Source organism: Mauremys reevesii, linkage group 10 (genome assembly GCF_016161935.1).
Source record: "Mauremys reevesii isolate NIE-2019 linkage group 10, ASM1616193v1, whole genome shotgun sequence".
Classification (NCBI taxonomy): domain Eukaryota; kingdom Metazoa; phylum Chordata; order Testudines; family Geoemydidae; genus Mauremys; species Mauremys reevesii.
Genome location: NC_052632.1, coordinates 28383290 through 28411093, shown reverse-complemented (window position 1 = coordinate 28411093; position 27804 = coordinate 28383290). Strand labels below are relative to the sequence as shown.

The 27804-nt window shown below is 40.9% G+C and overlaps 1 protein-coding gene across 2 annotated transcripts; it reads left to right on the top strand.

Moving 5' to 3' along the window:
* Window positions 1-69: 69 nt before the first annotated feature.
* TARS3 (threonyl-tRNA synthetase 3) lies at window positions 70-26734 on the top strand. 2 transcript variants are annotated; one of them, XM_039492942.1, is made up of 19 exons: window positions 71-486; window positions 2168-2260; window positions 3668-3858; window positions 4804-4927; window positions 6347-6468; window positions 8044-8161; window positions 8851-8915; window positions 10538-10616; window positions 12048-12194; window positions 13972-14070; window positions 14540-14706; window positions 15363-15525; window positions 19466-19603; window positions 21809-21886; window positions 21995-22095; window positions 23377-23481; window positions 25166-25238; window positions 25808-25922; window positions 26315-26734. In XM_039492942.1, exons 1-19 carry the CDS (start codon window positions 226-228, stop codon window positions 26461-26463), a joined length of 2388 nt encoding a protein of 795 aa, XP_039348876.1. In that variant the 5' UTR covers window positions 71-225; the 3' UTR covers window positions 26464-26734. The 2 variants fall into 2 exon arrangements, with proteins under 2 accessions (XP_039348877.1, XP_039348876.1); XM_039492943.1 differs by lacking the exon at window positions 13972-14070 and having other exon boundaries at window positions 70-486.
* Window positions 26735-27804: the final 1070 nt, after the last annotated feature.

The window sequence follows — 27804 nt, the reverse complement described above, 5'->3', positions numbered from 1 at the left end:
AGCCTGAGATTTAGCCGAGGTCTCTAAAGGCTGGGTTTGTGGGAGGCAGGATTGTGCGGGGCACGGTGGCAGTGTTCCCCTGTGCACCTGGCAGAGACGAGCCCCAGGAGCTACTGCAGTCCCAGCCCAGCCAATCTGGCAGGGACCGGGGAGGAGGGAGCTGATCGGCGGGAGCTCCCGAAGCTCCCAGCGCCGCCGCGCGGATCCGGGGCGGGCCGGGGGAAGATGGCAGCCGCCGCAGAAGCCATCGCCTTGCGCTTGGCCCGGCAGGAGGAGGAGATCCGCTGGTTAACAGCCGAGATCGGCCGCCTGAAGGAGCCGGAGCCGGAGCCGGAGCGCGGCCCGGGAAGCTGCAGCCCGGAGCTGCACAGGCTGAGGGCGGAGAACGAGAAGCTGCGCTACCGGCTCCTGCACCTCCGGCGCAGCCTGACAGCTGAGCTGGGCCGCGGGGAGCCGCGGCGGCCGGGCCCCGCAGGAGGCGGGAAGGTAGCGCGCGGGGGAGGCAGCCCCCGAGCCAGCCCCGTGCTTAGCCCTGGGTGCCGGGCAGGGGCCTGCCTGGCATGTGGCGCGTGGAACCGGTGGGGCGGGGCAGCCCGTGGGGCAGGCGGGCTTGCGGTCGTCCATCTGTAGTGGGCGGCCTGGCAGCTGTGGGGGCTCAGTGACATGAACACCAGCAACTATCACTCAGTCCCCCAAGACTCTTTAAAATTTCCCTTGTTTTAGTTCGGGTCACTTTAAGGTCCCCCCCCCCCCAGCGATTTCAACGTTTTCTTTTGACAAGTGCTGAAATGCTGGCGTGGCCATTATATGGAGCTGGAGAGTAGCTCCCTGAGCCTGCATTGAACATGGGTTGGTGCCAGGAACTTCTTCCTTTTTTTTTAAAAATGAACTAATATTTGCTTAGTGTTTGTGGCTTGTTCTGTGCTTTGAAAACGTGAGGCGCTAGACAGGTGCTAAGTATCGTTGTTCAGCAAACTGGTGTAGTGTCTTGCTGGATTAGGGCAAACTGTCTGCTACTCAATCCAGGTAGAACGGGGGTTATTTAGTAGGTTGGAGGAACATACTAGAAGAAGTGGCAGATTTACCTGCCTTTTGTTCAGGTTCACAACTTGTATGTCCTATTGGCTGCCCTGCATGATTCTACATCCTCAGGTAGCAGTAGTTGTCAATTATTGGTGATACCGGAGTCAGTGACTCCTTTAGGATAAGGACCTTGCCATAGTGATTCACATTTCTGTGATTTTGAGACTAAGTTATTGCAACATGTTTTTCATGCACTTATTCTTTACAATCACTCAAACTTCAGCAGGGACAGACTGTAGCAATCCATTTGTGTTGTTGCAGAGAGCAGATTACACAGGAGCTCAAATAGCTGTACTAGCTCTCAATGAATTTCCAGATGGAATTGAAATATAGAGCCTTAAATGGGTTACAACCTAGTTACCTCATTGATATCCTTCTCTCTTTATGATTAAGTGATCATATTAGATGTCCAGAGGCCTCAGCTGACATCAGAGCTTTGCTGTCCAAACATGTAGTAATAGACTATGCTCATTCCCAAAGGGTTTACAATCTAAAACAAACTAGAGGGTGGGAGGGAAACTAGCTTCAGGGAGGTGAAATGACTAGCTCAAGGTCACACAGCAAGTCAGTAGCAGAACTGGAAATAAAACCCTTGTCCTGAGTGTAAGTCCATTACCCTATATTCTGGACTACAATACCTCTCTATAGTCAGCTTGTTTTCATTGTGGTCTGAGTGTGGAACTGGTTTCTTTTGTTCTCTCACCAAAGCCTGATTTTGTTGCTCTTCAGACTTTTTTGTTCTCCAGTCTTTTTCCGGGGAGGATTTTGTTGATATGTTGTAGCAGTGAGAAAATTCCAGCGGATTTGGAAAGATTCCATCTCTTGGACACTGTGCCTGTTATTTTCCTGGACCAGTGGACATACATCCAGAACATTGTATAGACAGGCACCGTAGTTTTCATTTATTTGTTACTAAGAGTCTGATGATGGGCTAAAGAAGTCATGGGGTATATCCTATCAGAAGAAGTTGAAAGACAATGTCCCTTTTCTGAATATTCTTTCATTGCTGTATATCTATCTAAATCATGTGCCTGCTATGGAATGCCCCAGTAAACATAGTGGTATAACTTCTATTTTTTTAAAGAATACCTCCAATGCAGGCCTGACTGGTGCCCAAAATAAGAATAAAAAGGAGAAGAAAAAAGAAAATGAAGTTGTGAATGGGCTTAGGAATGAGGTAAGCAGATATTTTATAGTGCACAAAAGAAGAGTCTTCGCTAGGTTCAGAGCTGGTCCTTCCCTTTGTCACACCTTGTGCCTCATAAGTAAGGCTGCGAGTCTGTCACGGATTCTATGACCTTCATGACTTCTGCAGCGGCTGGTGCTGGCTCAGCGGAGGGAGAATTCTAGCAACTGGCTAAGACTTGCACACATTCTTAATTTTACACACTCACTAGTCTAGGGGAGGGCAAACTACTGCCCAGAGGCTGGATCCCGCCCATCAGGATTGCCAGTCCTGTGGTGCAGTGAGGCTAAGGCAGGCTCCCTGCCTGCCCTGGCCCCATGCCATTCCTGGAAGCGGCTGGCTCCTAGGGGTGGGGAGGCAGAAGGTTCTGTGCGCTGCCCTCGCCTGCAGGCACTGCCCCCCAGCAGCTCACATTGGCTGGGAACAGGGAACCGCGGCCAATGGGAGCTTCGGGGGTGGTACCCACAGGCCAGGGTAGCGCGCAACAGAGCCACCTGCCCCACCCCACCCCTTGGAGCCACTGCTGGACATGTTGGCCATTTCTGGGAGCGGTGTGGGGCCAGGGCAGGCAAGGAGCCTGCCTTAGCCCTTCTGTGTGCCACTGCCACCCCAGAGCTGCTTGAGGTAAGTGGTGCCGGGCTGCACCCTGAACCCCTCCTGTACTCTACACCCTCAACCTCCTGCCCTGAGCCCCTTGCTGTACCCTGCACCCCTCCTGTACCCCAACCCTCTGTCCTGAGCTCCTTCCTGCACACCACACCCCCTCCCACACCCCACGCTCCCACCTGCACCCAACCCCCTGCCCTGGTCCTGCATACAATTTCCCCACCCAGATGTGGCCCTCAGGCCAAAAAGTTTGCCCACCCCTGCACTAGTCCCATTGAATTCAGTAGTATTGCTTACAGTGTATAAAGTTAAGCATGTGCAAAGCTGTTATTTTCAAGATAAGGGTTGAAATGCATATTCTTGTCAATATTGACCAAAAGTCAGAAAAGTTTCATCAGCTATAGGTGTGGTAAGGGGATTTCAGCAGCTGTGAGTGATATTGTGGGGGAGTGGTATTTGGTGAGCAAGAATACAGGGGAATGCTTAGTGGGAGTGCTGACAGAGACTCCCCACCCCTCCAGGATAGCCCTGGTGAGGATTGGATTTTAGAATATTTCAATATTAATCTGTGTAACAAACTTGAAAATGGCCATGATAGTTATTACAACCTGACACTTTGGGGGTTGGAAGTGTATATGAATGTACGTACCGGTATGTATTTATTTATATTTTAGAAGCACCTGGAGATACTAACCAAGATCAGATGTTGTATAAACACATAGTAAATTAACCTGCCATTTGTGTTCTCTTTTTAAAAAATAGTTTTGTGACCGCTGTGTGTGATTCTTGCAGCTGCAGTGTGAGCCAAGCTTCATAGACGACAGGCTGAAGCTTTATGAAACACTGAAAAAAGAACATGATGCCTTGCTTGCTTACAGAGCATCCAACCAGAGCAAGCCTATAAAAGTGATTCTGGCTGATGGTAAAGTCATTGAAGGGGAATCTTGGAAAACAACACCATATCAGTTGGCTGCAGGAATTAGGTAAACTGAAGGTGTAAATGTGTTTTAATAAATGGTGGTTTTGTTTATTTTCCCCTCCCCCCTCCTTTGGAGCTAGTTGATGATATAGGGTCACTGAGTGGATGATTGACTTTTTTTTTTTTTTTTTTAATATTTGCTTTGCCTTGCTTTCATTGTGGACGCATTGATACAGGTGGACTTAATGCAGAAATCACTGGGTGTGGTTCTTTGGCCTTTGTTTTACAGAAGGTCAGACAAGATGATCATAATGGTTTTTTCTAGCTTTAAAATCCAATGAAACTGTCAGCAATTAACTCTGACTTGAAATTCAATCCTAAATAACGATAGAATATGGGATTATTATTCAGTAAGCAGAGTTCTCATCCTCCCTTAACCTCCAAATCCTTCCTTCAGGAGAGAGTAAGTCATCATATGGTTTAGAGCAGGGGTAGGCAACCTATGGCACGTGTGCCGAAGGCAGCACGCAAGCTGATTTTCAGTGGCACTCACACTGCCTGGGTCCTGGCCACCGGTCCAGGGAGAGCTGCATTTTAATTTAATTTTAATGAAGCTTCTTAAACATTTTAAAAACCTTATTTACTTTACATACAACAATAGTTTAGTTATATATTATAGACTTATAGAAAGAGACCATCTAACAACATTACAATGTATTACTGGCATGCGAAACCTTAAATTAGAGTGAATAAATGAAGACTCGGCACAACACTTCTGAAAGGTTGCCAACCCGTGGTTTAGAGTCTGTAACTCAAAAGTGAACTGAGTTTGAAAATGTTTTAAAAGTCTATAGAGGGCAAAGGGCCAGATTTTGAAGGGTATTCAGGTGCCTAAAAATGTAGACAAGTGCCCTAGTTGGATTTTCAGGAACACCTCAGCACCTAAATGCCTTTTAAAAATCTGGTCCCAAATGCCTTTGATACGCATGTTATTACTTTTATTTGTTAGTCGAGGACTGGCTGATAATGCAGTAATAGCCACAGTGAATGGTGAATTGTGGGATCTGGATCGTCCATTGGAGGGAGATTGTTCCCTGGAGCTGCTTACATTTGATAATGAAGAAGCTCAGGCAGTAAGTAAACTGTCTCTTGATTTTACTTGATTAAAGAAACTAATATCTTGAAAAGAAATCTCCCTTTTATTATCTTGATTTTCTTTTTTAATAAAAATCCTGAACATTAGTACTCCTCGGTATAGTTCAATATATTGCATACAACAAAATTGTTAAATGATTAGTCAAGTGACAAATAATTGTGACTTGACCAGGTGTATTTGATATATATATATACTATTTCAAAAGGGAATTTATGGATAAACACAAATTTTTGGATTCCTTTCTTGCTCCCTTTTTTTAGCTAATGTATAGAAGTTGACTGAAAACAAAACAAAAACGAGCTAGATTTGTATGTTAAGTTAAAAGCAGCATGGTGTTTTAAAAATGTCTCTAATATATGTTGTGGATGAAGCATCTAAGGGTTGAGAGTGGGAGAACAGTGGTAGTAAGGTGGCTCAACATCTCATAAGATCAGGTCCTAAATGTGTTAATATGTGGGGCATCTTATACATTATACAGAAATCTCATCCTTACACAGAATTTAATCTGTGAATAAAATATGCCTGCCTGAGCCTGCAACACTTCAGTAACTTCAGGCATGCGAAAGCAGCAAAGAATCCTGTGGCACCTTATAGACTAACACGTTTTGCAAAACGTCTGTTAGTCTATAAGGTGCCACAGGATTCTTTGCTGCTTTTACAGAACCAGACTAACACGGCTACCTCTCTGATTTCAGGCGTGTGGTATCTCAGTGGAACTATGTGTGTGCATAAAGTTATGTACCTAAGTTATTGTGGGGTAGAGGCTGAAGGCCCCAATTCTGCAAAGATTTAAGAATGTGCTTAACTTTATGCACTGTGAATAGTCTCATTGATTACCATATAGGACTAATCACAGTGCATAAAGGTAAGTCAGTGAATAAGTCTTTGTAGGATTGAAGCCTAAATTCAAAGCAGTTCAAAAGCTAAAAAACTTGTCATTGTATAAGTGTCTCTATCAAATGTCCTCAGATAATGTGCATAATGGCATTTATAATAGTCAGACTGCTGTGTATGTGATCATTATTTGGGTATAAATTAAAGTTTAGCTGGCCAGAAATCAGCCTATTTATAAATGAACAAAACACAAAATTGTTGTGGTTGAATCACACCAGAGGTCTAATCACTAAGCAAATTAGAATAAAACAGGGCCACAATGGTACAGCTACTATCATGTTGTTGAACCAGCATTTATCAGATACAGTTATTCGAATCTACATTAATCATCTAATACAGTAGAAATAAAGACAGAAACAGCATTTCCTGCTTAGAATTTAAATATCGTGGCTTCATCTCAACACTTTTCTTCAATAGAAATGCCTTGCTTTTTTAAAAATTATGTAACACCAAGAAGTCATTGTCCTGTGACCTGCTTTTCTGACTTATTATTCATTTATAGGTTTACTGGCATTCAAGTGCTCACATCCTTGGAGAGGCCATGGAAAGTTATTATGGAGGCTGTTTGTGCTATGGGCCACCTATTGAGAATGGATTTTATTATGATATGTACATTGAAGACAGGTAAAATGTCACAGATGTCTGTAAACATTTTGGTTTTGACTTCAGTGCTTAAGGCTTAGTTATGCTGAATCAGGTTTTTACCTGCATATTAAAAAGAAAGTAAAGTGGATCCATTTTTTTTTAATTTAAAACTGACAGGTTAGTCTTCTCTTCATGGCAATTTTTGGAAGAAATAGTTATTTCTGAAGTTTATTCCTATCAGACTTCTCCTTGAGACTTACAGTTACTGAATGTTTTGTGGAAGAAAGTAGAACTTTGGGATAAAATTTTGAAAGGTGTCTAAGTCACTTAGGCACATAAGGTTTCAGAGTGGTAGTCATGTTAGTCTGTGTCAGCAAAAAGTGCCACAAGTACTCCTCATTCTTGAGGCGCATAGGACCTCAAATGTCTGTCACTTTTGAAAATGGGACTTAAGTCTTAAATGACTTTCAATTAAACTTTATCTCTTATGTTACGTTTGAAAATGGGACTTCTGCTCCCAAGTGACTTAGGTGTTTACCCTTTGTCTAATCATTGATTGCAGTTATATCGTTCCGTCTGCTTTCTAGCTCTCCGCTGTGTATATATAGCCAGGCAAAACTGAGAACTGAAATCGGCTAATAGGATGTCTCTTCAGCTGACTTGGACCACATGTAGCTTTTCAGTGCTGGCCCATGTGTTGTTAAAAGTCAATAGTAAAGAAGAATATTTTTTTTTGCTTGTGCCTTTCTAGTTCCTTATATGTAAAGTTGGCCTAAATGTTTTTCCTCTTTGGTTTGTTTAACTTTGGAAATGTCATGAATATCAAGTTGTCTCCCCTATTCTTTCCTGAAATGTCTCTAAAAGTTGGAAGAACTGAAGTGTCTGTTTTCTCAGTCCTCATCTGAAAGGGGGATAGTGTTGAATCTTTTGCACAGAAAACTCTTCTTCTTCCATGAATTTGACAGGAGTTTGAGTTAAGCGTGATTATTATTGTTTTTTGTTGTTGTTTTTTAAAGCTTGACTAAACGTCAGGTGCTTAGGTCTTTTGGGCCTGAGAAATTGTAGTGTAGACATTTTGGGCTCTGGGACCCTGTGAGCGGGAGGGTCTTAGAGCTTGGGCTCCAGCCTGAGCACAAACATCTACACAGCAATTTTTCAGCACCACAGCCTGAGCCAGCTGACCCGTGCCAGCCGTGGCCATGACGTGAGGCTTTTATTCCCGTGTAGACTTATCCTAGTGCACTCAGGTGCCATGAAGATGAGATCAGTAAAAATGAATAGGACAATTATATAACAGTATATATTCTTTTGAGACCCCAATCGTGCAACATTTATGCATGTGTTTAACTACTACAGCGAGTAGCCCATTGATTTCAATGGGACTTCTAACAATAAGAAAGTTAAGCATTTGTTTGCAGGACGGAGGCCTGAATGCATAGTTGTATTAAACTAAAGGAACCATTGTAGTGATTAAATCAAAGGAGTCCACTCTCCTTACAAAAAAGGAAGTAAATGAATATGGTTTCCCTATGGCATTTGAGGGTAATAAATTGTGCTAGTAAACTTTTTTGTTATTTAAAAGTATAGTAATGTTTCTCTAATTTTTTTGTTTAGAGGTGTATCTAGTACAGAATTTCCTACATTGGAGAACACATGTAAAAATATCATAAAAGAGAAGCAGCCTTTTGAAAGATTAGAAGTCAGTAAGGAGATCCTATTGGATATGTTTAAGGTAATTCTTTGAAGCTACTATAAAACTTGCAGAAATGAGCATGTAAAAATGATTTTTAAAATAGAATTTTAATTCATTTGGATAATATTATGATTTACTACTTTTTCTTTGTCCATCTGTACAATGGGTATTAATTACCAGTCTCTTGGTAGTATTATGTTTTTAATATTTTGTAAAAGCACTTTGAGGTGCTTGATGGAAAGACACTACACATAATCAGCATATACCCAGACAGATTAGCTATATCTGTCTGATTGTCCTGTCTTCCCTGTATGTTTTATAACTGTCTTCTTCTGGAAGGAGTGTCAGGCTTTCTCTGCTATGTGTGATTATGTCACTCGTTAGTACAGGGGTTCTCAAATTGAGGGTCGGGACTCCTCAAGGGGTCATGAGGTTATTACATGGGGGGTTGCAAGCTGTCAGCCTCCACCCCAAACCCTGATTTGCCTCCAGCATTTATAACAGTGTGAAATAAATTAAAAACAATTTTTTATATATTGGGGGAGGGGGTGTCACGCTCAGAGGCTTGCTATGTGAAAGGGGTCACCAGTAGAAAAGTTTGAGAACCACTGCTTTAGTAGTTTTAGTGCCTTCTAATGACACAAATATGAGTGCTACCATTATACTAGAATGTCATTGTAGTTAATGAAGTTCTAGTTCCAGATATCTGTTTTTTCTCCCCCATATAGTATAATAAGTTTAAATGTCGTATCCTGAATGAGAAAGTTAACACGCCGTCTACCACAGTATACAGGTAAAAATATACAGGAATACATATATTATTTCATTGCTTAAATAACTATACACTGTACTTTTATAATCGGACAGTAGGAATTTGGGCAGGCTTCATCTAAATTGAAGGAAGAAATTATTTTCTCTACATTTATTAAACTAACATCCCAGACTTCGTGAAGGTTCCCTTTTTTTTTTTTTTTTTAACTAGGGCTCTGATCCTACAGATACTTGTGCACATACTTAACTTTAAGCACATGAATAGTCCCACTGAAGTCAATGCTTAAATTTAAGCACATAAGCAGGATTGAGGCCTAGATTTGCAGTTGGTGTTTGTGCATAATTGTATCTTGTCTTCAGGTGGATGACGCGTGCTTCTCAGAATTACCTCCTGTCTTCATTGGTAGACAAGGGGAGCATGCCCACCCTTGTAATAATGGCCTCCCATCTGAGGGAGAAGAATAAAACAAATAGTCACAAGTGGAATTTGAACCCACTGTCAGTAACATTAACTGCTAGCATGGTGTTGGATGTGAATCCTGTCCAGCTGGGGTTGTGGAAGGCAAAGTTGGCTGGAAAATGGCAAAACCTTTTTTTGTCAAGTTTGTTTAGATGAAAACTTCCTGACCAGCTTTCGTGGGAGAGTGTATAGGCCACAGGATGTCCTAGATCAGTGGCTCTCAACCTTTCCAGACTACTGTACCCCTTTCAGGGGTCTGATTGGTCTTGTGTACCTTCAAGTTTCAGCTCACTTAAAAACTACTTGCTTGCAAAATCAGACATAAAAATACAAGTTTCACAGCACACTATTACTGAGAAATTGCTTACTTTCTCATTTTTACCATAGAATTGTAAAAATCAATTGGAATATAAATATTGTACTATACACTATATACTATACGGGCTCGGCTGTGTGAGGAGCTCCCGGAGCATGTGAGGAGCCGGGGACGGAGGGAAGAGGGGTCCTGCTGCTGCTGCCACTCCTGGCGGTGCCGCGTTTCCAAGTGGGCTCTGCAGGGTGCTGCTGGGCTGGGCAGTGGGCGCGGATCCCGGCTCGGGCGAGTGGCTGCGCCAGGGCCGGCTCCTGGCAATGAGGCCCCAAGCAAAAAACTAAACAATAAAAATAAAAAAGGGTGGAGGCGGAGTGCCGCCCCTTAGAAAGTGCTGCCCCAAGCACATGCTTGGAGGGCTGGTACCTAGAGCCGGCCCTGCTTTTAGGTAGTCTGTTGTAAAACGAGGCAAATATCTAGATGAGCTGATGTACCCCCTGGAAGATCTCTGCGTACCCCCAGGGGTATGTGTACCTCTGGTTTAGAACCACTGTCCTAGATGGCATCATTAGGTAGTTGAGGGTAGGTGCTGAGTATTGCCCAAGAGTCCGCTCCCTCTGACTCAAGTGAAAAGCACTTTGCAGTACTGGGTCCTAGTATAGTTCTGAGACTAGAGAAATTACTGAGAAATTCATGCTGCACAGTTGCATGTAAAACACACCTCGTAAATTTCTGACCACTTACGTATAATTATTGTATTAGTAGATCTGTGCTAGTCACCATAATTTTTCTTGTACATTATTACTGATTATATTTTAAAGTGTTGTAAAATTTTAGGAATAAAATGGTTTATGTCTGAATTATTTTGTTGTAGGTGTGGTCCATTGATTGATCTCTGCAGGGGCCCACATGTGAGACACACTGGAAAAATTAAAGCCTTTAAGATTTTTAAGGTAAGAGTAGAAATTGATAAGCTTTCAAAGCTAACTAGAGCAGGGGCAAGATTGAATTATACTGATGTGTGTGTTAGAGGGTTTTGGTTTCCCCCCGAAATGCCAGAGACTGGGGTCTACTATGTCCTTTTTTTTCTTTTCTTTCTTGATTGTCACACCATCAAAGCCATCCTTAACGTTTCCCCGCTACGCTCACCCTAAATAAAATTACTGATTACTCTCCTTCTGTCCTCCCTGCCCCCCAAAAATTAACTGACTCTTGTCCATCCTGATTGCGCTCAGCTCTGTAGTGGTGTCAATGAACAGGATCAATTTATTTTTATAGATTATTAGTGTAGCCATTTGTTCGCAAAGTAAGGGAACATCCATGTTTATTGGTACAGAAAACAATGTTTTGCTCTATCTTTTCTTTATTTTTAGATCCCATTAAATTGGCCAACTGCTGGCCAGCTGAGCCGCTGAAACTGACACATGTGCATCTGAGCACACTGTTGAGCTTGTCTCCCTTGCACACCACAAGATCCCTGTAGAGTGGGTGACCACAGGACCTATAGTTATATTTTTTCCAAACCTGGAATGCTTGCCCTGGGTGGCTTGAAGGGGACTGTAAATAATGTGTAACCTGTAGGAAAAAATCAGTGACAAGCATCTGTTTATATCTTTTTATGTTTTCAAGGCTAACTTTTCAAGGAGACAGTCTAGAAATTTATTTTTCTAAATGAAAACTGAGAATCCTTCATCTTTCCAGGCCCCTCAAAGCATGGGGCTTACATGACTGCTAATGCTGGCTTAGCTTTCTGTACTTGAAAGTACTGCTTCTTTAAAGTGACATTCTGCACAAAAGAACCAGAATTAACTTGTGCAGATGCTTCTGGTAATTAGGTAATATAAGTTACTGGCAACCATTAACTGGTTAATTTGGTTGGGCGGTCAGAGTCCTTGATCTCCTTTGAACATTCAGCATCCTTTTGTTCAGTTAACTTTGTGCTTGAGATCTGTGGTGCTGTTGTATTTAAATATTCAGATTAAGTGTTCAATCCTCAAAACAGTATCTGTATTTGACTTTGAAAACGAGTTATTTTTATGTTTTCTTCTGTTTTCTACTGTCTTACTGCATCATGTTGTGAAGTTTACGTTCATCTGTAATGTAATGACATGATGCAAGTTAAAATAACGTGGCCAAGTACAACAAATGCATGATTAGAACAATTATTTATTTTTATGCATGCTGTGTTACTATTCCAACAGAAAAGCAGTGCATACATTTAACTGCAAGTATCTTTGTCTTTTAAACCAATATTGGATGACTTGTCAATTCTTTTCCCAAGAAGCAGTGAGATACAGTAATTGGATTGCATTAGCATTTATTCTTCCCCTGCAGCTGTTTGTATAATACTGTTTTTAAAAAATGTTGTTTTTTTTTAACATCAGAATTCTTCTACATATTGGGAGGGAAAGGCTGACATGGAAACATTGCAGAGAATCTATGGAATATCCTTCCCTGATAACAAAATGATGAAGGAATGGGAAAAATTCCAAGAGGAAGCCAGAAATCGGGATCATAGGAAAATTGGAAAGGTAATGATATTCTTATTACTTTTAAAGGACGTTGTCCTGGTGATAAACCAAAATATATTTCTTTCTCCTCAAAAGACCTTCTGAAAACTGAGTACCATTAGCCACCCCCAAATGATGGGTAAAATTAGTTGGGTGACCCATTAACAAAACTAAGAGACTGACTTTGCCATTGCAGATATTATGCATTCTTCATCATAAAAATGTAGGAATTAGAGATGACTAGTCAGGACACTTAGTCTAGCCCTCTATTCCACATGGGTTGTCTAATGGTGATTTTCTTCCACTACTTCCTTTATAACTATTCCATGGTCTAATGGGTCTTGTTTTTTGTTTCCTGATATTCATCTTAAATCTTCCTTTGCGTAATTTAATCCTGTTACTCCTATTTATTCTCCCTTGGACCACCCTAAATAATTGTTCTTTCTCCTTAGTGTTCAAACCCTCCTCTATCCCCTGCCCACATACCCACCAGTGGTTGCCTTCTAGCTAGGCTATACATACATAATTATTTTAATCTCAGAAATCATTTCTTCTCTTGCCATATCATCCCTCCAGTTTTCTGTTGCCTGCTTACTTCCTGAATCAGCATGGGATTACAACTGACAAGAGCCCTGTTCTCTGAATCTCCCAGATGACAGATTAATCTCCTAATATCTAAAATATAAATCAGAAAATAAAATGTGAAGCAACTATTTGATGACTTAGATGCACATATGTGCTACGAATAATTGAACTCATTAATATATTAATCTGAAACTTGTTTACTGAGAAGTATACACACACTGAGTCTCCATAAATCCTATTTATGCCTATATACACCTTGCCCAAGCTGACTCTCTCCTCTCTTGTTTGTACTGAACCTTGTCTAAATTCTAGCCTGTAAACTGAAGGCACGGACCTGACTAGCTATGTTAGGAACCTAATACACTAGTGAGAATTGTACAGATAATAAACATGATCTATGTTTGATCACATTTCATATTAGGATTCCATTTATAAAGGTTTAAAGGGGTTAATAAAAGATCAGTAGTTGTCGTAAGTATGTTCCAGGAATGAGTCCTATGTGTGTTACAGATGGTTATAAGCACATCAGTAGAAGTTGTTATAACTATATGAGCCACATATTGACTTGTTGGACTCTATAACAATAAAGTAACCAAGCATTACAACATCTTGGTCACTTATTAACCCTTTATAAACTGAATCTTAATATGAAGTATGATTTTTTTTGTTCAATATGTATTTACATTTGTTTCTTTCCCAGTTAAAAATGGATGAACTGGTGTAACATGATACATAGGATACTAACAGAGGTTCTCCAAAGAAAATGTAAAGTACTAGATCCCCACTCTTATGTCCACATTCTTAGCACAGGGCTTTGACAAAGTTTCTACTTGCTCAAAATCCTGGGCCATTAAACCATCTCACCAGTGAGTGGTGTCTGCCTGCCAAATGACTTTTTCCGTGCACTAGTGGGTAGGAGTATTTTAAAAGCTCAGATTTTTGAGGAAATGTGAGATTAGTCAGTCACACATTTGGAGATGGGTCTCTAGTGTCACATGCCTTCTGAAAATCAGAATTACTGGTAAATTATTTTCTCAACATTTTTAATCTTGTTCTCCTCTGTAGTTCTTATTGCTGCATTCTAAAAATATCATTCACTGTCTCTAACAAGGAGTCTTAACGCTCTCAATTTAAAAATAGTGATTTGAACTGGAAAAAACATTAATGAATACAATTTAAGTGGGCTTACTGAATTCTACATTTATTTGTACAGGAGCAAGAACTTTTCTTCTTTCATGATCTTAGTCCAGGAAGCTGTTTTTTCCTCCCCAAAGGTGCCTTTCTTTATAACACACTCATGGATTTTATACGAGTAAGTGGGCATGTCTTAAAATTTCTAATCAACATAATTAAACATCTTTCCTTTCTCTTGAAGATGTGTTGCTTTTTTCAGACTGGCCTTAGCTCAGATGACACATTTTTGAGGTCCCTTCCAGCCCTACATTTCTATGATTCTTATTGATGCAACTATTGCATTAAGGCACTCCCCCACAAAAAAATATGTGCTCTGTATATATATTTGTGTACAGATATACTGAAACTTTAGTGAGGTTGTATGGGATAACTTCAGGAAGAATTTGACCTTAATTTTTTTGCTAATTATTAAACCACAGTGCATTTATAACTTGATCTCAGTCATCTAACCCTTACACATGTGATTCCCATTGACTCCAGTAAAGATCTATTGTAAGTAAGGATTGCAGGATCAGGCTTTTACTCTACATAAAACACACACTCTGTAACTTTTTTTTGCTGCATCACCTTTTGGATTTATTTTCTAGGAGGAATATCACAGGCGTAATTTTACTGAAGTAGTATCACCTAACATCTACAACAGTAAACTCTGGGAAGCATCAGGTCACTGGCAGCACTACAGTGAAAACATGTTCTCATTTGATGTTGAGAAGGAAACATATGCCCTTAAGCCCATGAACTGTCCAGGACATTGGTTTGTATTATCTTTCCTGTTTTCCTATTTGTGAAGGTAATGTTTTGAGGCTCAGGGAAATTATATTAACTTCAGTGCATTACTATATTATAGTAAAACCTATACAGTAGACAACCCTTATAGGGCAATCAGCTGTCCTCAGCGCCTGTCCCAAGGCATCTTTAGAGAGCGTGAGTACAGTTCTGCTCCTGTTTATTAAATACATGTTTAGGGGGAAAAAAGATATAATTTGCAAATATCTTGGGTTTTTTTGCAGTTTGTTTAAAATTTACATTGGATAGGGATGGGATGAACTCATGGCTAGAGAGTAGGACAGGGTGCTGGAAACCACTGAGTTTTTAACTTTGGCTCCAACAGGGACTTGGCTCTGTGGTCTTTGTCAAGTCACTTTTCTGTGGCTCATTTTCACCATCTGTATAATGGTTGCTATACTTGCCTACCTTTCAGGGGTGTGGAGAGAATTAGTGGTAGATTCTTGAAAAGTGTTATGTAACTGATAACCTATTTATCTTGGTTTTTTCTTTGACTGGCCTAAGCTGATTTAGTTCAAAATGAATCTTTTATCTTGGGCCTTGTGGAAGATATTAGCATGTAAAAGAAGCTAAAGACTGTTGGGTATAAGTTTTTCCTGCCTAAATATACTTTGTCTCTTCTAGCTTGATGTTCGCTCATCGCCCGCGCTCATGGAGGGAAATGCCTATTAGACTTGCAGACTTTGGGGTTCTTCATAGAAATGAACTCTCGGGGACTTTGAGTGGTTTGACTCGAGTCAGGCGTTTCCAACAGGATGATGCACACATCTTTTGCACAATGGAACAGGTGAAGAACTTTTCAGCCTTTATCTTCTCTTGGCATGTTATTGTGTAGCTTAAGTGCATCATTTGTTGCTTTTATTTCATCCCTGTTGCTAGGTTCATTCATTCATTCATGCCCGTCACCCCAACCGGGGTATGGGCCGCCAACCACAGATCTCCAGAGTCTTCTATCCTGGGCCATTCGCTCTAGCTGGTTCCAGGTATAGCCCATTTTTTTGCTATCAACCTGAAGGTCGTGTCGCCAGGTATTTCTTGGGCGGCCTCTTTTCCGCTTGCCTTGGGGGTTCCACCGCAGTGCCTGTCTGGTGATGTTGGTTGGCTGCTTGCATAGTGTATGTCCTATCCAGCCCCACCTTCTCCTTCTAATTTCTTCCTCTGCTGGGAGTTGACGGGTCCTCTCCAAGAGGTGGATGTTACTGATGGTGTCTGGCCAGCGGATCTGGAGAATCCTTCTGAGGCAGCTATTAATGAAGGTCTGGATCTTCCTGGTGGTTGTTTTGGTTGTCCTCCAGGTTTCAGCTCCATACAGTAGGACTGATTTCACGTTGGAGTTGAACAGTCGAATCTTTATTGCCAAAGACAGCTCTCTGGAGCTCCAGATGTTCTTGAGCTGTAAGAAGGCTGCTCTTGCCTTACCAATCCTTACTTTGATGTCTGCGTATGTGCCACCCTGCTGGTCGATGATGCTACCTAGGTAGGTGAAGGACTGTACTTCTTCCAGGGGGCGTCCATTCAGTGTGACTGGGTCGTTGCTGATGGAATTGATCCTAAGGATCTTGGTCTTGTCCTTGTGGATGTTGAGGCCAACCTGTGATGACGTGGCTGCCACTACGTTGGTCTTCTCTTGCATCTGCTGTTTACTGTGTGAAAGGAGTGCAAGGTCGCCGGCAAAGTCCAGGTCATCAAGCTGGGTCCACAACGCCCACTGGATTCCGTTCCTACGCCGTAAGTGGATGTCTTCATAATCCAATCGATGACGAGAAGAAAGAGAAGTGGTGACAACAAGCATCCTTGTCTGACTCCGGTTCGCACCTGGAAGCTGTTTGTGAGCTGCCCTCCATGGATCACTCTACAGTGTATGCCGTCGTATGAGTTCTTGATCAGGTTGACCACCTTTGCTGGGATGCCATAGTGCCGAAGGAGCTTCCAGAGGGTCTCTTGATCCACGCTATCGAACGCTTTCTCATAGTCAACAAAGTTGATGTACAACGAGGAGTTCCACTCCATAGACTGCTCGACTATGATGCGGAGCGTTGCTATCTGGTCCGTGCATGATCTGTTCTGCCGGAAACCTGCCTGTTCATCTCGTAGCTGTGGATCGACGGCATCCTTCATTCTCTCTAAGAGGACTCGGGTGAAGACCTTCCCTGGCACCGACAGGAGTGTGATTCCTCTATAGTTGGCACAGTTGCTGAGGTCTCCTTTCTTGGGGATTTTGATGAGATATCCCTCTTTCCAGTCAGCCGGAATCACTTCTTCTTCCCATATCTTCTCAAAGAGGGGGTACAGCATTTCCACTGAGGCATCCAGGTCTGCTTTCAGGGCCTCTGCTGGGATGTCGTCAGGTCCAGCCGCCTTACTGTTCTTCATCATGGTGATGGCTTTTCTGATCTCGGCTCTGCTTGGTTTATCGCAGTTGATTGGGAGGTCCTCGTTGGCTGGGTCGATGTCTGGTGGATTTGGTGGTGCTGGTCTGTTCAGGAGTTCCTCAAAGTGCTCCGCCCATCTGTTCATCTGTTGTTCTATTCCTGTTATAGACTTTCCCTGCTTGTCTTTAACGGGACGTTCTGGCTTGCTGAACTTTCCAGACAGTCGCTTGGTAGTATCGTACAGCTGTTTCATGTTACCGCTGTATGCTGCCTGCTCTGCTTCTGCAGCCAGTCCATCCACATAATCTCTCTTATCCTTCCTAATATTCCTCTTCACTGCTCTGTGGGCTTCAGCATACTCTTCTTGAGCTTTGGCCTTTGCTGCTCTAGTCCTGCTGTTGTTGACTGCTGCCTCCTTCTTCTTTCTGTCTTCTATCTTAGTCAAGGACTCTGCTGTGATCCACTCTTTCTGCTGGTGTTTCTTAATTCCAAGCACTTCCTGGCATGCTGACCTAAGCGTGTCTCTCACTTTCTGCCATCTGTTGAGTACACTGTCTTCCTCTTCCTCAGACCGATCCTGTAGTACTGAAAACTTATTCTTCAGCGTCAATCCAAAATCTTCCTTGGTCTTATGGTCCTTCAGAAGGTTGACGTTGTACTTCGCTCTTCTGTCTGACGCGTCTATCCAGTTCTTCTTCAGCTTCAGCTTCAATCTGGCCACCACTAAGTGATGGTCGGACGCCACGTCTGCTCCTCTTCTAACTCTAACGTCCTGCAAGGATCTTCTGAACTTCTTGCTAATGCAGACATGGTCGATCTGGTTTTCTGTCATGCCTGCTGGCGATACCCAGGTACTCTTGTGGATCCGCTTGTGAGGAAAGATGCTGCCTCCTATGACCAGGTTGTTAAGTGCACACAGATCCACAAATCTCTCTCCATTCTCACTCATCTCTCCCAGAGCGTGGGTCCCCATGACTTGTTCGTATCCTGTGTTATCAGGTCCAATTTTGGCATTAAAGTCTCCCATAAGGATGGTAATGTCTTTGTCTGGGAGAGTCTCTAATATTTTCTGGAGTCTGTTGTAAAAGTAGTCTTTGTCCTCCTCTTCACTGTCATTGGTTGGAGCGTAGCACTGAACAACATTCATCTTAATCCTCTTCATTTTAGTTCTGAAGGATGCTGTGATGATCCTGGGACCATGTGCCTCCCAACCAATCAGTGCTCTCTGTGCCTGTTTGGACATCATGAAGCCTACTCCCTGTGTGTGGGGTGCGTTGCTCTCTTCATGTCCTGAATACAGCAACAGCTCTCCTGTCAACAGTCGTCTCTGTCCAGCTTGCGTCCATCTTGTCTCGCTAATGCCTAGTAGGGTCAGGTTGTTGCTCCTCATCTCTGCTGCAACCTGCGCCGTCTTTCCTGACTCGTACATGGTCCTCACGTTCCATGTGCCGATGGTAATCCTCCTGGTTGTAAGAAGGGTGATCGGCTTAGTGGCTTCCTCGCGGCTTTCACCACCCAGCGTCATGCGTCTTCGAGTTGAAGACCCTTCTTTTTCCAGGCTAAAAGTCTCTGTTAACTCTATTGTTGGCGTTTCTGTAGCAAGCTGATTTTTACGGGGTGGAGTTGCTAGCCCCACGCCCAACCCTCCTCCTTTACCCTGACTTGGGACAGGCAGATGGCCCCTAGTTTGTTGCTAGGTTGCATCCTTCTAATTCATCTAGGATTCAGTATGTCTTAGATTTCTATATAATTGCTTAAGTCAGTATCCTATCATGCTTAGTGTCTAACATCAGAAATTGCCAACAGCATAATACCCTGATGTTTTATTAAGCTTTCCTTTTAGGGCATAAATGTTTATTTGCAAAGGAGAACAATAGGTATTTGAGATGTTACTGACTGGGGGTTATTGAGTAGGCCGACCTGGAGTTGTATATCTACAGGAAAAAATCCTATACAGGATCTTACTTTTATGTATCTTGACACAAGGATGTTGAAGCAATAATGACAGAGTCCCAAGAGATCAAATAACCAGGAAAAAAGTAATATATCATGAAAAGTGGTATACCAGTTAAAAAGGTGGTATATCATGGCGATGTTCTCCACTTAACTATGCTGAGTAGTATTTTATTCCATGAGTGATCCCAAAGATTTCAGTGGGGAGTAAATTTAATACTGTGTGAGAGAGAGTGGTAGAACCTGGCCTCAAAATCCCAGGCCTACAAAACATGCTTCTGATTCAGAAAAAATAAAGCAAGCCTGATTACAGTGATAAAACAATAGTAATGATCAAACAGTTCTCTGTGACAGCATTTTGATGTTCTGTTTGTCAGTTGATTTGTGTTGCTTAAATTTCAGATTGAGGAAGAAATGAAAGGCTGTCTGAACTTTTTGAAGTCAGTTTATGCAGTGTTTGGTTTTACCTTTCAATTGCATCTTTCTACAAGACCTGAAAACTTCCTAGGAGAAGTAGAGATCTGGGACCACGCAGAAAAGGTAACGCAGGAAGGTACTTAATACTTCCATTCACAGAAATTTAATGCATTTTAATATGGCTAAATGTAAATGTATCTATCTCAGAACAAAGAATGTAGGCCATACTTACAGGATATGGGACTCTTTCCTAGGAAGCAGTGAATCTGAAAAAGACTTGGAGGTCATGGTGGATAATCAGCTGAACATGCACTCCCAAAAGAGTTAATGTCATCCTGGGATGCATAAACAGAAGAATCTTGAGTAGGAGTAGAGAGGTTGTTTTGCCTCTATCTTTAGCACTGGTGTGACTACTGCTGGGATACTGTGTCCCGTGTGGTACCCACACTTTAAGGAAGATAATGAAAAATTGGAGCATGTTCAGAGAAGAGCCATAAGAACATTTAAAGCATGTTTTCTAATCCTTTAGAGCAGTGGTGGGCAATCTGCGGCCTGTGGGCCGAAGGTTGCCCATCACTGATTTAGAGACTCAAGGAGCTCAATTTGTTTAGTTTGAAGAGGAGGTTAAGGAGTGACTTGGTTACAGTCTTCAAGTATCTACATGGGGAAAACGTTAAATAACGTGTTCTTCAGTCTAGGAGAGAAAGGCATAATACGATCCAATGGCTGGAAGTTGAAGCTAGATAAATTCAGGCTGGAAATAAGGCATAATATTTTTTAAAGTAAGTAATTAACCATTGGAAGAATTTATAAAGGGTCATGGTGGATTTTCCACAGCCAATTTTGAAACCAAGATTGGATGTTTTTCTAAAATATATGCTCTAAGAATTATTTCAAGGCAAGTTCTGTGGCTTATATTATACAGGAGGTCAGACTAGATGACCACAATAGTCCTGTCTGGCCCTGCAATCTGTGAAACATGCAACTGTCTAATGTCCAGTCTTGCAAACCTTCAGTCATGCTGAAGTGAGTGAGATTACTTACATGAATAGGTGGGTTGGTTTTTTTTGGTAGGACTGGGCTCTAAAATCTGTACGTGATAGATGTGAAGCACTGACAAAATAAATCTCCTGATTCATATAGTTTCTTGTACATACCCATAGCTTGAACTGACTTTCTAACAGAAATTTCTTTTTGTTGCTCTCCACTCACTCTATATATCCAAAAGCCAACATTTAAAGTAATTGCCGTATATACTCGTTCATAAGCCAAATTTTTTTAGTAAAAAAGGGAAGCACCAGAGACGTGGGTCGGCTTATGAACGGGTATAGAGAGGGAGAGGTGGGACACAGCCCCACCTCCAACAGAGGGAGCAAGGAGAGGCAGCAGAGCCAGAAGGGAAGAGGCAGGGCCAGAATCTCTCTGCTTCTGGCCATGCTGCTCTCCCCGCAACCTCCAAAGCAGCTGCAGCTGCAGCTCCGGGGCAGGCAGGCTGCAGCCATGCCGCTCAGCCCCACCCGCCCCGACCAGGCTGTGGCCGCGCGCCCAGGCGCTGGCGCACGCTGCAGCCACGCCGCCCAGCCTGCTGAAATATGCTGCGGCCATGCCGCCCGGTCTGGCCTGCCAGAGCAGGCTGCAGCCACGCTGCCCAGCCTGCCAGAGCAGCTCCAGCCAGGCCAGAGCCATTCTCCCCTGGCCCTCCCCAGATAAGGTGGGAAAGGATGGGATGGGGAGAGTGTGGGGGTCCCGGGCTGGGGTTGGGTCATGTGGGGGGTGGTCACATGGGTTACTCCCGTGACCCCCAGCTTCTCCCCCCGCCAAAAAAAATTTCCCCACCAGTTGCTGTCCCGGTCCGTCAGGATAAGCAGCTGGTGCACCGGGACACTTTGTTTACTTAGGTTTACCTCCGTGCCTGCGGACGCTCGAGGTAAACAAACCATCTCGGCTCACCAGTGGCTTATCCAGGTGGCCCGGGAGCCAAAGTTTGCTGACCCCTGAATTATAGGGTTGTCTTATGAACGGGTTATAAAAAAAATTCCATTTTTACTTATCCATCTTGGGGGAGGGTCAGCTTATAAACAAACCGGCTTACGATCAAGGATATACGGTATGTTTTTTCAGCTGTATTAGTTCAAAACTCTTTATATTGCTAAGATATTTGAGTCAGTCCTATCCATTTTCTTACTTTGTATGACTTAATCTTTGAAGTACAGTTCTTTCCCTCACCTTACCCTTCATGGGCAGCTTTGGTAGGACTTTGTTAAAGAAATACAATTTAAAAAAAAAACTGTAACGTTTAAACTTCTTCTTTTTGATTTTTATAATTAGCAATTACAAAACAGTTTGAATGACTTTGGAGAGCCATGGAAGTTGAATCCAGGAGATGGAGCATTTTATGGTCCTAAGGTTAGTAAATCGGTGCAGTTCTGCAATGAAGCTCTAATGCAGCTTTGTGGGTGCATAATAGAGTAACCAAAAAACCCGTATATAGTAACTAAGGCATTTCCTTTGCAGATTGATATTAAAATCAAAGATGCTATTGGCAGGTACCATCAGTGTGCTACCATCCAACTTGACTTCCAGCTACCAATCAGATTTAATCTTACTTATGTTGGGTAAGTGCTTGAATTCTTAATCTGTCAACTATATGACAGATAATTTTTTTACTTTCACTGTTTGTAGCTCCCATTTAAAAATGAGTTAACCAAAAGTAGTTTAATTATTTACTGGCCTTTGGACAAGCTGCTGACCTACCAATAAATGCCTAGGTGCATTAGTGGGGCAAGAGATCCCCAGCAGTGGAAATAAGTACTTGGACTGGGCTCTGAGCGGAGGATTTTCCCCCTAATTTATTAGTGTGTTCAACTGCTCAGTTTCATTGTAAATGTAAATGAGCAGAAAAAATTGATAACTTGTCTGTCTGGTCTGCTCTTCCTGAAGAGAACTGAGTGCATCTGACCTTGGGTAGCCTTTGAGGAAACTTATTTGAGACAGACACACTAATCAATCACTATTGTCCGATGCCTCCACTGAACACATTAAGTTTACACTTTAAACTATCAGCACCTTGCAGGATTGTGTTCTTGACACAGTCACAATTTTAAAGTAAAGATCAGATCAGCTGGGTTATCCTTGATGGAGGTGCATAAATCATACATGAACAGTTCTTTTGGAGAAGGGAAATACCATTTCTGGTTTCCAACTTGAGAGAAGAACACTTTCTTGTACAAATTTGTGATAGTCATGTTGTCCTTAGACAAGTACTTCCATTAGTTTTCTGTTTTTCTGGTTTGCCACATTTGATTGTAATTTCTCTCCCCTGACTTTTTTTAATAAAAAAGCAGGATCTTTGTTTTGGATTTGATCTGCTCTTGCTACTTATTTGTCATCTGAAGTCCCAATTGTTTATTTTTCACAGCATGATAATCATCACAGAAACCAAAAGATTGAAGTTTCAGATGGGAAATAAGCAGTAGGAACAGGGGAGATCCTAATGAAGATAATATTTTAATGTAAATGTCAGTAAAATGAGTGGAAAGAAGTATATCATAGATGAAGATATATAGATGTGGACCTGAGTCATAGAGTTGGAATCTGAATCCAAGTTCACAGTGGTTTACAAAACCAGGGTTTTCTTTTGTGCCCACTTCTCATTATACGTAGGCAGGATTATTTCAAACTGCTTTAGCCATCAATGATTTCCTGAATGTCAGTATGTCACAATAAATTTGGAATTAAAGCTGTTGGATTTCATGCCATTAATAACTTGCTAATATTTAATATTTTATTTATATAAAAAGCAAAATAGAAGATGGAAAAATGACAGTAAGCTTATATGTGCGCTGATTAAGGTAAATGTCTTAATCTTCTTTCTTTCTGTTTTTCTTTCTTTGCAGTAAGGATAGTGATGATAAGAAAAGGCCAGTGATCATTCATAGAGCTATTTTGGGCTCAGTGGAGAGAATGATAGCTATTCTAGCAGAAAATTATGGAGGAAAATGGTATGTGACACATGTACAGTACTAAGAAACAATTAGGCACATAGCTAGAAAATACAGAAACTTCCTAATAGCTAACACATCATAATGCAAAATAATTCACCAAGACTCTTAGCAAAAGTAGCACAGGCAAAACAACCAAAAGGTGGAATGTCTCATTAAGACCTGAGTGCCATAAAATCATTAAAATACTGGTTCATATTTAAAATATTAAGATTACTGTATACAATAGACAAACTCAAACAACATAATTGTAGACTAAAATAAAAGATTAGAAATTCAGTTTTACAAGATTATAATAAAACTAGTACAGTAAGACCATATTATTAATATGGCAGTTTAAATGTTCGCAGAATACATTTTATTCACCCTTCATTATTTAGCTTGCAGATTCATTTTTTATACTTATATGGCTGTTGTACATATATAGATCCATAAATTAGAGAGTCTTAACATATATAAATAGTGAAAGCTGCTCCCTTATTCATGATTAATATCTGAAAGATAACTTCTTCATGAATTGATGATAAAGAAGTACCATTGAATGGAGGGGGGGCAGAAAGGGAACAGATCTCACTCATGAACACACAGTCCACCTATTATTTTAAAAGTATAAAATAAAGGAAAATGGATCATGTGTGAAAAATTAAAATGCAGTCTAGTTATGAAACCAACTTGGAAAGGAACAAGAGATCAAAGTTGTGTGTATATATCTTCATGCCCTGTGGGTTTGTATCCTGAGCTCATTCAAGGGATTCCAGACTTTTATCTAAGCTAGTTGGGTACTGAAGTCACAAGCAAGAGTGCAAAACCCAAGGGTGGTGGTGGCACTAGAATATTTCCTTCAGAGAACAATACCTACAAGTGATTTCCCTTTACACCCTAATATGAATTGACTCCAAAGCAACCTGAAAATGTTGATTATTATACGGTAACGTTTTCTCTTTTTTTAACAACATTAACACGAAAGTAAATTTAAACTTAAACTAGTAACCTCTTTCCATATTTTTTTCTATTGTTCTAAGGAACAGCGGTGCATATAATATTCTGCGGTGTCTAAAGTTCATCCACTATTTGGAGACAATTAGCCACAACAGAGGTGGATTGAATTCATGACATTTATTTTAGTTTTAACAGTAAATTTCAGGGCTTCTGTTTATTTAACCCAGCTCCAAAATTATTCATTAATATATTACGTTCTAGGTCAGGGTTCTCAACCTTTTTCTTTCTGAGGCCCCACCAACGTGCTATAAAACCGCCGTGGCCCAGCTTTGCCTCAACAACTGTTTTTCTGCATATGTAAGCCAGGGCTGGCCTTACGGGGTAGCAATCAGGGCAATTGCTCAGGCTTTGGCTTCAGCCCCAGGAAGTGGGGCTTGGGGCCCTAGGCTTCAGTCCCATGCGGTGGGGCTTTGGCTTTCCGCACTGGGCCCCAGCAAGTCTGACTCTGGCCCTGCTTGGCAGCCCCCCAGGGGCCTCAGGAACTGCTGTTCTAGGTGAATTGAGCAGGATAAAGATCATGCCTTAGCCTAGATGTCTAATTAAATTTTAAAATTAAATATTTTTGAAAATTATTCAGCTACTCTTAGGGCATATAAACATTGGTATGAATGGAAGGTGTGGGTTTTGTGTATGTGTATATACAACATATTTTTTTATATAATTTTTATTTTGTTACATTTGCCAGGCCTTTCTGGCTCTCTCCTCGCCAGGTCATGGTTGTCCCTGTGGGGCCTACTTGTGAAAAATATGCTCAGCAGGTAAGAGTAGACTTCCTTTAAAAACTAGAAATAAATTTTTATTTTATCTATTAGATAACCTATAATTCCATCCTAGAACAGAAACATGTAACTCTTAGGAAATATAGACATGCTTGACTGAGATGAAAGCATTATTGTTGTAGTCTTTATTACTTTCTAAAATTGTCATGAATCATGGGGACATGTAATTCCTAAACAAAATAAAAAAAAATCATTCTTTTGGGCTTTCTTGCTGCTTAGGCTTCAGTAATTCTCTAATTTAAAAAAAAACATAGAGTAGCCATCTTGTATATTGTAATCAGTGTTTTATTATAAAGATGTCTGTTAAGCTAACAGAATAAATTTGACCCAATCCTGCCAAGTACATAAGTTTTTGTATAATTTTCTCAATTGAATAGTCTCTATGATTTCAATGGAACTCCTCGCAAGAGCATATTTATGCATACTTAAATGCTTTGCACAATCAGCGTCATGATCTCTGGTGGGGTGTGTGTGTGTGTATATGTGTGTGTGTGTGTATATATATATATACACACTGTAATATTAATTAAACTTTAACTTTCTTTTAGGTTTGCCATGAATTTTTTGAAGCAGGATTTATGGCTGATGTTGATCTAGATCACAGCTGCACATTAAACAAGAAAATAAGAAATGCACAGCTTGCACAGTATAATTTTATTTTAGGTAATTGTGTATTTAGGTTTCTGATCATTGTAAAAGTGGTTTTCTTTTTTAAATTTTGGTTATAAATGTCAAATGCTGGCATAGAATTTGATTTTATTTTAAATTTCATAATGTAAGCAGGAGATTAAATAGATTTTTAGCAAATTAGTTAAAGCAGAGTTTCTTTTCACATATTAAAAAAAAGAGTAAAAGAATAGGTATGAGTTTAAAATAGTTTTATGTTTAAATGGTAGGGCATACCTTCTTGAATGTGTGGAAAGGACTAAGATATGGGGATGGAGTGGTGACCAGCATTGGTCCCAATGAATTTTTCTCTAGTAGTTATTTACTTTTCAAAAGTTACAAGCTTGCTGCAGATCCATTAATGTCTTTCTGCAATATTCCTCTTGCAGTGGTTGGAGAAAAGGAAAAAGCAAATAATGCTGTCAATGTGCGAACAAGAGACAATAAGATTCATGGAGAGATTTTGATAACATCTGCCATTGAAAAACTAAAGAAACTGAAGAAATCACATGTTTTATATGCAGAGGAAGAATTCTGAAATGGCTGCTAACTGGGAGCCATGTTAACTCTAAATGAAGCTGATTATTTTTCCTCCTCTCTCTAATACTGTTGTGCTTATTTGCAAGGTCTTTGAATTAATGCACAAAAATGGAGCTGATGTGGGTGCTTTTGGGATAGTGTTAAAGATAGATGCAAACCTTGGACTCCTCAAGCAATTACATGAATCCATAGCAACTGGAAAATTCCATTTAGAAAATAAACCTACACCTATGCTACAAAATGTATTGTTTCTGCTATATAAATTAATAGAGCTCCAGCTTTAAGTGATCAAGAGAAAAACACTGGAAAGTGTACTTGCTGCTACTGCTAAAAAAAAACTTAATCAGTTAGTCAAAAGTAGCTATGTAACTTACTTGTCTGGCATCAGAAACTTGGTAGCTTGTAGATAAAATTTAAATGCTCCTCATATATTTGTTTTGATATCAGTTTTCTCAAATATTTTTGTTTGGGCGTGTCTAGTTCCTACTGGACTAATGTCTACAGGCCACACACATGTTGGTACTATTGTAAGTCTCAGCAGCAAAGACAGGCACTGAATGGGCATTAAGACTGAATAACCACTTATTTCAAAGGTGACCACCTAGAGATAGGTTGAATTATACTGTCTAAGCAATGTAGGTTGTTGGCTGTAGGGTTCTTGTTCTTTGAATACATGGAAAACCTCCATTTACAGTGCTGTAAACTTGGCTCCTTTCACAAGTACTAAATTCACTTTTAAAAGACTTAAAAAACAAAACAAAAAACAACCAACCCCTCCATAGAATACATTGTGGTGTTTCTGCTTTGTTTGGGATATGGGCACTAGAAAAATATGTTGAAAAATCTGTTACATGTAAATTTCCTTAATTATTTTATCTCTACAACACAGTTTATTGGAAACATCAGCCTAGGTGTATGTTGAATCTAAATTTGTACTTTTAATGGCTCCATTTTGTAATTAGATAAAAAAGTTTACTGTTCCTGGCAGTTGAATAAATCTTCAATGCAACAATCTGTTTTGAGATGTTTATTCTCTGTACAAGTCTAATGATCTTATTTCATTTTCTTTTATACAGTTGTTTCAGTAATGTGGCTTGTCTAATTTTTGTTCAACTTGATGATACTAAATTGCACTAAACCAATTGTCTGAAGCAATCTAAATTAGGTACACTGACTTACATAATTAGTTACCTGACATCTTAAAAAATGAAGCAGAAAGTAGGATTTAATGTATAAATATTTTACTTAAACAGAAAATTCAAAATTAATATTAACCCTCTGTCTGACATTTGTGCACCTTTGAGTCTACTGTTTGGGCCCAGTCCTGGGAGTCCTTGAA

What these genes read in the sequence shown, in the direction of transcription:
- TARS3 (XM_039492942.1), top strand. Translation starts at nt 226, where the DNA reads ATGGCAGCCGCCGCAGAAGCCATCGCCTTGCGCTTGGCCCGGCAGGAG. An exon ending in GCCCCGCAGGAGGCGGGAAG is followed by an intron (nt 487 to 2,167) that starts GTAGCGCGCGGG and finishes ATTTTTTTAAAG; the next exon opens with AATACCTCCAATGCAGGCCT. An exon ending in GATATGTACATTGAAGACAG is followed by an intron (nt 6,469 to 8,043) that starts GTAAAATGTCAC and finishes TTTTTTGTTTAG; the next exon opens with AGGTGTATCTAGTACAGAAT.